Genomic DNA, 11,278 nt, shown 5'->3' on the forward strand with positions numbered 1-11,278 from the left:
TTTAACGATGTAACCCCTTATCGTTTTTTGAAATTTTGGAAAAAATGCAAAACTTTATTTTCCCACAAGACATGGCTAGATCGGTTCAGCTGTTCATTCTGATCAAGAATATATATGATTTATAGGGTCGGAAATGATTCCTTCATTGTGTTATAAGCTTCTGATTTATACCAATACCTTGCAAATTGGTATAAAAACGGCAATTTTTAAAAATAATCAGTGTTTTGCAAACATCATAATTAAGACAAAAATACATTAACTTCAATTCGGAAAGCTGTTCTGTGCTACATTTTAAAGCGCTAACAAATCTGCATACTTCGTTTGTTGATGCTGTTAAAATATTTTAACAAAAATTATAATACCCTGCAAAAAGGTATAAAAACAGCCAATTTTTGTAAATAATCAGTGTTTTTCAAACATTATAATTCAGCCAAAACTGCGTTAATTTCAATTCGGAAAACTGTTTTCTGCTAATTTTTATAGCGCTAACAAATCTGCATACTGCGTTTTTAAATTTACAAAATTCAATTTTTTATCGAATTTTGATAATTTTAACGATGTAACCCCTTATCGTTTTTTGAAATTTTGGAAAAAATGCAAAACTTTATTTTCCCACAAGACATGGCTAGATCGGTTCAGCTGTTCATTCTGATCAAGAATATATATAATTTATAGGGTCGGAAATCATTCCTTCATTGTGTAATAAGCTTCTGATTTATACCAATACTTTGCAAATTGGTATAAAAACGGGCAATTTTTTAAAATAATCAGTGTTTTGCAAACATCATAATTAAGACAAAAATACATTAACTTCAATTCGGAAAGCTGTTCTGTGCTACATTTTAAAGCGCTAACAAATCTGCATTCTGCGTTTGTTGATGCTGTTAAAAGAGTTTGACAAAAATTATAATACCCTGCAAAAAGGTATAAAAACAGAAAATTTTTGTAAATAATCAGTGTTTTTCAAACATCATAATTAAGCCAAAACTGCGTAAATTTCAATTCGGAAAACTGTTCTGTGCTATGTTTTATACCGCTAACAAATCTGCATACAGCGTTTTTAAATTTACAATATTCAATTTTTTATCGAATTTTGATAATTTTAACGATGTAACCCCTTATCGTTTTTTGAAATTTTGGAAAAAATGCAAAACTTTATTTTCCCACAAGACATGGCTAGATCGGTTCAGCTGTTCATTCTGATCAAGAATATATATGATTTATAGGGTCGGAAATCATTCCTTCATTGTGTTATAAGCTTCTGATTTATACCAATACCTTGCAAATTGGTATAAAAACTGGCAATTTTTTAAAATAATCAGTGTTTTGCAAACATCATAATTTTGACAAAAATACATAAACTTAAATTCGGAAAGCTGTTCTGTGCTACATTTTAAAGCGCTAACAAATCTGCATACTGCATTTGTTGATGCTGTTAAAAGATTTTGACAAAAATTATAATACCCTGCAAAAAGGTATAAAAACAGCAAATTTTTGTAAATAATCTGTGTTTTTCAAACATCATAATTAAGCCAAAACTGCGTTAATTTCAATTCGGAAAACTGTTCTGTGCTAATTTTTATAGCGCTAACAAATCTGCATACAGCGTTTTTAAATTTACAAAATTCAATTTTTTATCGAATTTTGATAATTTTAACGATGTAACCCCTTATCGTTTTTTGAAATTTTGGAAAAAATGCAAAACTTTATTTTCCCACAAGACATGGCTAGATCGGTTCAGCTGTTCATTCTGATCAAGAATATAAATGATTTATAGGGTCGGAAATCATTCCTTCATTGTGTATTAAGCTTCTGATTTATACCAATACTTTGCAAATTGGTATAAAAACGGGCAATTTTTTAAAATAATCAGTGTTTTGCAAACATCATAATTAAGACAAAAATACATTAACTTCAATTCGGAAAGCTGTTCTGTGCTACATTTTAAAGCGCTAACAAATCTGCATACTGCGTTTGTTGATGCTGTTAAAAGAGTTTGACAAAAATTATAATACCCTGCAAAAAGGTATAAAAACAGCAAATTTTTGTAAATAATCTGTGTTTTTCAAACATCATAATTAAGCCAAAACTGCGTTAATTTCAATTCGGAAAACTGTTCTGTGCTAATTTTTATAGCGCTAACAAATCTGCATACAGCGTTTTTAAATTTACAAAATTCAATTTTTAATCGAATTTTGCAAATTTTAATGATGTAACCCCTTATCTTTTTTTTAAATTCGGGGAAAAATGAAAAAATGTATTTTTCTACAAGACATGGCTAGATCAATTCAGCTGTTCATTCTGATCAAGAATATATATGATTTATAGGGTCGGAAATGATTCCTTCATTGTGCTATAAGCTTCTGATTATTACTAATACCTTGAAAATAGGTATAAAAACCGGCAATTTTTTAAAATAATCAGTGTTTTTTAGACATCATAATTAAGCCAAAAATGCATAAATTTCAATTCGGAAAACTGTTCTGTGCTAGTTTTTATAGCGCTAACAAATCTGCATACTGCGTTTGTTGCGGCTGTTAAAAGATTTTGTCAAAAATTATAATAACCTCCAAAAAGGTATAAAAACAGGCAATTTTTGTAAATAATCAGTGTTTTTCAACCATCATAATTAAGCAAAAAGTGCGTTTGTTTCAATTCGGAAAACTGTTTTGTGCTAATTTTTATAGCGCCAACAAATCTGCATACTGCGTTTTTAAATTTTAAAAATTCAATTTTTTATCGAATTTTGCAAATTTTAATGATGTAACCCCTTATCTTTTTTTTTTAAATTCGGGGAAAAATTAAAAAATGTATTTTTCTACAAGACATGGCTAGATCAATTCAGCTGTTCATTCTGATCAAGAATATATATGATTTATAGGGTCGGAAATGATTCCTTCATTGTGCTATAAGCTTCTGGTTATTACTAATACCTTGCAAATTGGTATAAAAACGGCAATTTTTTAAAATAATCAGTGTTTTGCAAACATCATAATTAAGATAAAAATACATAAACTTCAATTCGGAAAGCTGTTCTGTGCTACATTTTAAAGCGCTAACAAATCTGCATTCTGCGTTTGTTGATGCTGTTAAAAGATTTTGACAAAAATTATAATACCCTGCAAAAAGGTATAAAAACAGCAAATTTTTGTAAATAATCTGTGTTTTTCAAACATCATAATTAAGCCAAAACTGCGTTAATTTCAATTCGGAAAACTGTTCTGTGCTAATTTTTATAGCGCTAACAAATCTGCATACAGCGTTTTTAAATTTACAAAATTCAATTTTTTATCGAATTTTGATAATTTTAACGATGTAACCCCTTATCGTTTTTTGAAATTTTGGAAAAAGTGCAAAACTTTATTTTCCCACAAGACATAGCTAGATCGGTTCAGCTGTTCATTCTGATCAAGAATATATATGATTTATAGGGTCGGAAATGATTCCTTCATTGTGTTATAAGCTTCTGATTTATACCAATACCTTGCAAATTGGTATAAAAACGGGCAATTTTTTAAAATAATCAGTGTTTTGCAAACATCATAATTAAGACAAAAATACATTAACTTCAATTCGGAAAGCTGTTCTGTGCTACATTTTAAAGCGCTAGCAAATCTGCATACTGCGTTTGTTGATGCTGTTAAAAGATTTTGACAAAAATTATAATACCCTGCAAAAAGGTATAAAAACAGAAAATTTTTGTAAATAATCTGTGTTTTTCAAACATCATAATTAAGCCAAAACTGCGTTAATTTCAATTCGGAAAACTGTTCTGTGCTAATTTTTATAGCGCTAACAAATCTGCATACAGCGTTTTTAAATTTACAAAATTCAATTTTTTATCGAATTTTGATAATTTTAACGATGTAACCCCTTATCGTTTTTTGAAATTTTGGAAAAAGTGCAAAACTTTATTTTCCCACAAGACATGGCTAGATCGGTTCAGCTGTTCATTCTGATCAAGAATATATATAATTTATAGGGTCGGAAATCATTCCTTCATTGTGTTATAAGCTTCTGATTTATACCAATACCTTGCAAATTGGTATAAAAACGGCAATTTTTTAAAATAATCAGTGTTTTGCAAACATCATAATTAAGACAAAAATACATAAACTTCAATTCGGAAAGCTGTTCTGTGCTACATTTTAAAGCGCTAACAAATCTGCATTCTGCGTTTGTTGATGCTGTTAAAAGATTTTGACAAAAATTATAATACCCTGCAAAAAGGTATAAAAACAGCAAATTTTTGTAAATAATCTGTGTTTTTCAAACATCATAATTAAGCCAAAACTGCGTTAATTTCAATTCGGAAAACTGTTCTGTGCTAATTTTTATAGCGCTAACAAATCTGCATACAGCGTTTTTAAATTTACAAAATTCAATTTTTTATCGAATTTTGATAATTTTAACGATGTAACCCCTTATCGTTTTTTGAAATTTTGGAAAAAATGCAAAACTTTATTTTCCCACAGGACATGGCTAGATCGGTTCAGCTGTTCATTCTGATCAAGAATATATATGATTTATAGGGTCGGAAATGATTCCTTCATTGTGTTATAAGCTTCTGGTTTATACCAATACCTTGCAAATTGGTATAAAAACGGGCAATTTTTTAAAATAATCAGTGTTTTGCAAACATCATAATTAAGACAAAAATACATTAACTTCAATTCGGAAAGCTGTTCTGTGCTACATTTTAAAGCGCTAACAAATCTGCATACTGCGTTTTTAAATTTTAAAAATTCAATTTTTTATCGAATTTTAATAATTTTAACGATGTAACCCCTTATCTTTTTTTGAAATTTTGGAAAAAATGCAAAACTTTATTTTCCCACAAGACATGGCTAGATCGGTTCAGCTGTTCATTCTGATCAAGAATATATATGATTTATAGGGTCGGAAATGATTCCTTCATTGTGTAATAAGCTTCTGATTTATACCAATACTTTGCAAATTGGTATAAAAACCGGAATTTTTTTTAAATAATCAGTGTTTTGCAAACATCATAATTAAGACAAAAATACATAAACTTCAATTCGGAAAGCTGTTCTGTGCTACATTTTAAAGCGCTAACAAATCTGCATTCTGCGTTTGTTGATGCTGTTAAAAGATTTTGACAAAAATTATAATACCCTGCAAAAAGGTATAAAAACAGCCAATTTTTGTAAATAATCAGTGTTTCTCAAACATCATAATTAACCCCTTATCGTTTTTTGAAATTTTGGAAAAAATGCAAAACTTTATTTTCCCACAAGACATGGCTAGATCGGTTCAGCTGTTCATTCTGATCAAGAATATATATGATTTATAGGGTCGGAAATCATTCCTTCATTGTGTAATAAGCTTCTGATTTATACCAATACTTTGCAAATTGGTATAAAAACGGGCAATTTTTTAAAATAATCAGTGTTTTGCAAACATCATAATAAAGACAAAAATAACTTCAATTCGGAACTTAACTTCAATTCGGAAAGCTGTTCTGTGCTACATTTTAAAGCGCTATAAAGTCTGCATTCTGCGTTTGTTGATGCTGTTAAAAGATTTTGACAAAAATTATAATACCCTGCAAAAAGGTATAAAAACAGCCAAAAATGCGTTAATTTCAATTCGGAGAACTGTTCTGTGCTAATATTTATAGCGCTAACAAATCTGCATCCTGCGTGTTTAAATTTTAATAATTCGTGTTATAAGCTTCTGATTAATACTTATACCTTGCAAATAGGTATAAACAGAGGAGGAAACAGAGGAAAAAGGCGAGAGTAAAAGAAATGACTCTTTCACTGCTTTGCAAACTTCTGACTAAAATTATATAAGTAAAATGCGGCTAAGATGTTGTAAATTGAAGCAATATATTTGGCTAGTGTGTCAAGACCGTGTGTGAATATTACTGATTTAATTTGTTTTAATTTAAAATAATGTTTAGGGGAGACTTAACAACAATTTATTTATATTCTCAATTTCTTTTAACATTCACATTTCCAAATCAAAGTATTTTGAACTTAAAAAGCGTTTTTTTTTTTTTTTTTTTTTTTGGGCTTAGGTAAAGCTTTAGTTAATATAAAACAAGCTTTATTTAATAGATGTGAGCTTGAGGCGAACTGTTATACTGCTCTTGTGCACAGCTTTAATTTGTTGTACCAAAAACCACATATTTAAATTTTAAAATATATATTTATCCTAGTACTAGTTCTACGGCGTTATCAAGGAATGCCATTTGTTGCATTTCTTGGAATCTTCGATTTGACACCGGCGCAATCCTTTACCCTGTGATATCAGTTCCGCGAATTTGGCCACAATAGGATCCCGGCCACAGGATGCCACTGCCGTGACCATATTCTTCTTGTTCACAAAGTAGGCAACGAATTGCAGATCCTCCAGACTACCGTCGACGATGACCTCTTGGTAGGAACCATAACCCGCGGATCGAAACGCTTTGCCAAAGATGACCGTATAAAAGAAGGGTGTCGCTTCCAACTTCTTGATGTGGCCACACATGTTCATGGCAGCCACACGCCCATGGTATTGCGCCAAGCCGTAGTGGCCTATGTTCACCCGATCTTTATGTCCACCAAGGATGTGAGCGTTGACGATATCCCCACCGGCAAACACGTTCCGAACGTTTGTTTCCAAATAGTCATTGACGTCCACGGAGCCATTCGGATTGACTGCCACGTCGGAGCCAATGAGAAATCCTGTATTACATTTGCAGCCGGTACCTAGAATGAGCAAGTCGCACGGTATCCAGGACTTGTCTATCAGCTGTACCTTCTTCACCTGACCAAAGGAGTAACCCAGGATGCGGGTGATGCCACTGCTCATGCGCAAATGCACTCCATTATCCTCCAGAAGCTTAAGTATCCTCCGTCCAATCTTTTCGCCCAGATTGCTTTTGAATGGAACATTTTGTCGCGCCACAAGGGTTACACTGGCCGCCTTAGAGACCAAATTGGCAGCTGCCTCCACGGCCATAAAACTGGATCCCAAGCAGACCACGTGGGTTTTAGTGTTAACCATGTCAAGGATGCTCCTGGCATCGGAGATATCTCGAATAGTTTTCACATTTTCCAAATCAACGCCGGATATGTCTGGTCTTACAGCGGAGTAACCAGTAGCCAGGTAGATCTTGTCGTATTGAAAAACCCTTCCATTGCTGCAGTGCAGCTCTTGTCGCCGAGTATCTAGCTTCTGGGCGGAGAACCCCAGACGTACCTCGATGTTGTAGTCCCGGTAAAACTTTGCGTCACGAAAACACAAATGATCCATGCTCTTGGCTCGGGAGCTCATGATTTCTACACGATTGTAGGGCAGGTGTCTCTCCTGGCAGACAAGGATTATACGGCCGGTGAAGCCCTCTTGCCGCAGGGTCTCCACGCAGACCGCTCCCGAGGGTCCGCCTCCAACCACGACAAAGCAACTTTGATCCCAAAAATTACGCCCTACCATCTCTTTGATCCTGGATTTCTTACCCAATTCAGATCGCTTGGCGCGCACTAGCACTTGTCCCTGGGAGTCAACGGTGACTCGGTGACAGGGCAGCGAGTCCAGGCCGGGAAAGTCCTCTATGTCACCTGTCTCTAGGTCGAAGCAGGCACCGTGCCAGGGACATCGCACATGGCCACTGGAGAGAACTCCTTTGTATAGGGGAGCTCCACGATGCGGACAACTTGCGCCGAGCGCCCGCAAGTGACCATTTTGGTTGACCAGGAGCACGCGAGTATCACCATCGAAGTCCACTTCCCTCATTTCGGAATTCCGCAACTCGGAAATGTGACACACGGCCACTGGATCTGTATAGTCATTTTCATCCGAAGAAGACGACATGTTTTACTTAAAATAGTTATAGAATTCTTTATGACTAACAGATACGGCTTGGTATATGTGTTGCTTTCGGATGCTTGGTATATATGATGCTTTCGACTTTCGCACACAGTATGATATATCAATTTTCATTTTTCTATACATTTTGCTACCACTTCAGTGAAAACTGAAATCTGAAAAAGAAGGTATTAAAGAATATATATTTAAAGTTAAAATTAAAACTTGCAATCAAGTAAAGTCAACGCTTCGATAAGAAAATAAATAAACATTTCTGGTTAACAATTTGTTGTTGTCTTTTATTCTTATGTGTCAAATAGTAATTTATTTCATCGCATTTCGTTTTATCATTTTACGTAGTTGCTTCATTACTGACATTTCTATTTGGTTGAAATATTTTTTTGGTTTTTCGTTAGATATAAATACGACATCACGTTTTCGTAATTGATATTTCTCCTATGCAATTTGGTTGTATTCCTATATAAAGCAATAAATAACTGGTTTTTTGGTTTTCATGTTTTTTTTTTTTGGTTTTGTTTTGTTTTTTTTTTTGGGCAAGGGCTTAACCAATGTTGTGCTCTCGTTTATCCCGCATTTGTTTTACGCTATACAGACTTAAATTAATTTAAAATTCAGTTTTAGTTTCCATTCACTATACACAAATATACAATATTTACATTAAAGTATAGGGGATACAAATGTAAATGATAGTGATGTTTATATCGTTCAAAGATAGTAACATTCAAGCCGTGTCGGGTGTATATATATCTCAAGCTACCGAAGTAAAAATCAAGGATTTTGAGCAAATTGTGTTTTTTTTTTTGGGGGGGGGGGGTATCTTCTCACTAAAAATAAACAAAAAACGCTTATTACCTAAACGATAGGGGGTGTTTTGTGTGTGTGTGTGTGTTTGCAGCATTGCCACATGTCTCAAAGGTTAAGCTTTGCTATAGCTGCCGCAAGCTTTCAAGATGGCGTCGCTGCTACAGATGCGACGAATGTTGCTGATGTTGCTGCTGCTGCTGCTGTGCAGCAGATGCCGCCAGCAGCAGACTACGCGATTGCATCTCGAAGTAACGCAAAAGCAGATTTGAGTATCAGTAATGTACGCCTGCCGCTGAAGCATTGGGTGCGGCGGCATTAAGGCTCACAGTGCCACTTCCTCCACCGCCTCCGCCCGCACTGCTGCTATTGTTGTTGTTGTTGCTGCTGCTGCTGTTGTTCGCATTATTGGTGATATTGTTATTATTAGCGCTGGTATTGTTGGTACTACCGGAATCACCGAGCCAGGAATCCGGACTGGGCGGAAAATCGGGATAACCCTGATCGGGACTGGAGTCGTTGCTCAGATCCGAGACATTGTTGCTACTATGCAGGCGATGGTGCGACTTGCTGGCATGCAGATTGGAGGCCACAGCATGATCTGAGATTATAAACACTATTATCTTGCATCAACTTTTACCCGGACTAAACTTACCTATATTGGTGTACACAATGTTATCCGGATAGGATCCAAAAGTGTGACCCTGGCCAACTGGCGGCGGCGAGCGGCTGCTCGGCGGATACTGCGATGGACTGGAGCTGCCGTGCATGTAGGAACCGCGAATGCTATGTGGCGAGGCGCCCTCATCCAGACCCAAATTGACGGTACTGTAGCTGTCGTTGCTTAGATCTGTGAAGAGAGAACATAAAGTTAGTTAGCTTTATTTGTATGCACTAAGGATAAGAGTTTGTCATGAAGGAACAAAGTTAAAAGACGTTCTTAAAGATAGAGGATCAGTATACTAATATTATATTATACTATAATAATAAAATTATACGATATTAATATATAACTTATTAAACTGATTTAGACTGAGTAGACTGAAAGGTAAGGAAATGTCCCACGTAAATTCCGGAAGCTTCAAAGGACTTCGGGTGCTCTTATTTATAGTTTAAGTTATTATAATTTACTGTAGTCTTTGGGGTTAAATAGGCTACTGACACTTCTTATAATGTTCCTTATCATGAAAAGCAAAGAAAAGTAGGCCGAACGAATAAAATAATGTTAATTAAAAACTATAATAAATAGAAAGGAGTAGAAAATTTAAAAATCCAAGAAACTGTTTTACAATGCATTGCACAACTTTAATTTTAAATTAAAAATTTTTAAAGGGAACCAAGAACTTCGTTTGAATTGCTAATTTTTCTCTTACTCCAAACTTAATAGGGATCAAAAACTTACCATGATGACTGAAACTGTCATAGTCCACCTTCAGCTCATCTTTGTCAAGGAATTTGTCGGTGCGTGGCGAGCAGTTGCCCTTCATCGAGCGGAAGTACTGGCTCCAACGCGTGCGGCCAGCGTCCTTTTTCAGTCGTTTCTCCTTGGCCCGCCTGTATTGAAAAGTCCAGTCTTAATTAGCACAATGAAAAGAACGTTGCCAAGGCAGGCGACTCACCTGTTCTGGAACCAGACCTGCACCACACGCATGTCCAGGCCGGTGTCCTGCGAGAGCTGCTCACGTACATGGCGGGCGGGCTTGGGGCTATTGTTGTAGGCGGTCTTCAGAGTCTCCAGCTGCTTGGCGGTGATCGTGGTGCGGGGTCGCTTGTTCGGCTGATCACCGTCCAAGGAGCCATCCAAATAGAGACCTGGAATGGGGGAACACCTCAAGGTTAAAGGAGGATCGAAGGAGGAAAATTGGGAAGAAGCCACTAACCTTTTGCCTTGGCCTCCTCGTAGTCGCGCTTGCATATGAGCTTGCGGTCCTCCATCAGGTAGAACTCGTCGCCCGTGTTCAGGGTGCGGGAGCACATGGCGCACAGGAAGCACTGCAGATGGTAGACGTTGTCCTGGGCCCGCCGCACCACCTGCGTGGGCGGGATGCCCATATCACAAGCGGAACACTTTGTACCGTAACGTCTGTTCGACCCAAACATTGGCAAATACGACATGGAAGGAGATTTTTCATTAAACCAAGCCGGCTTAACTACCAGTCTGCCTGGCCATGCATTTGAGAAATTTACTTACTTGAAGAAGTCCTCCTTGCAGAAGAGCTGGCCATTCCTCGCAAAGCACTTGTCATTCAGCTGACCATGGCACTCGCTGCACTGCAGGCACTTGGCGTGCCACGTCCTCTCTAGCACCTTGAGGATGAAGCGGTCCAGGATTAACTCGTGGCAGCCGCCGCACTTTGGGATCGTAGCTGTAAGAAGGCAGGATAGACTTCAATTAATTAAAGTCCTCTTGTATTTCTATTGGTAGCAGCATTAGTCCAAGATGGGTTCTTTCTTTTTTACCTATTTGACTCGCAATCATTTTCTTCTATTGTTTTTTCTTTTTCAATATTTTTCGGACCGACTGAATCAAATCAAGTCAAATATTAATTGAGCTATTTGTCCCTAATTTGAAAATGATTTTGTCATCTATTTAAAAAGCAACTATATAAACAGCTTATTTTCGTTGTGAACTCTAAAG

The 11,278-nt window shown here is 36.0% G+C and overlaps 2 protein-coding genes across 4 annotated transcripts in view; both read right to left on the reverse strand.

Annotated features, from left to right (window-relative positions):
- Positions 1-5,921: 5,921 nt before the first annotated feature.
- LOC110181430 (apoptosis-inducing factor 3) lies at positions 5,922-7,832 on the reverse strand. The gene has a single exon (XM_020949173.2). The coding sequence runs from the start codon at positions 7,822-7,824 to the stop codon at positions 6,193-6,195; it is 1,632 nt and encodes a 543-aa protein (XP_020804832.2). The 5' UTR covers positions 7,825-7,832; the 3' UTR covers positions 5,922-6,192.
- A 257-nt stretch (positions 7,833-8,089) lies between these two features.
- The window catches only part of Lim3 (Lim3 homeobox protein), a 35,902-nt gene continuing 32,713 nt past the window's right edge, over positions 8,090-11,278 (reverse strand). For all 3 annotated transcript variants that reach the window (XM_086837128.1, XM_086837127.1, XM_020947473.2), the window contains 6 exons: positions 10,832-11,006; positions 10,521-10,723; positions 10,260-10,452; positions 10,043-10,194; positions 9,296-9,490; positions 8,090-9,241 (listed from right to left, as the gene is read on the reverse strand). In XM_086837128.1, the coding sequence (XP_086693254.1) occupies positions 8,916-9,241; positions 9,296-9,490; positions 10,043-10,194; positions 10,260-10,452; positions 10,521-10,723; positions 10,832-11,006 (1,244 nt within the window). In that variant the 3' untranslated portion in view covers positions 8,090-8,915. The remainder of the gene's footprint in view (positions 9,242-9,295; positions 9,491-10,042; positions 10,195-10,259; positions 10,453-10,520; positions 10,724-10,831; positions 11,007-11,278) is intronic.

The sequence above is a fragment of the Drosophila serrata genome, unplaced genomic scaffold (assembly GCF_035046125.1).
Source record: "Drosophila serrata isolate PLE 108 unplaced genomic scaffold, ASM3504612v1 contig_302, whole genome shotgun sequence".
NCBI classification, from domain to species: domain Eukaryota; kingdom Metazoa; phylum Arthropoda; class Insecta; order Diptera; family Drosophilidae; genus Drosophila; species Drosophila serrata.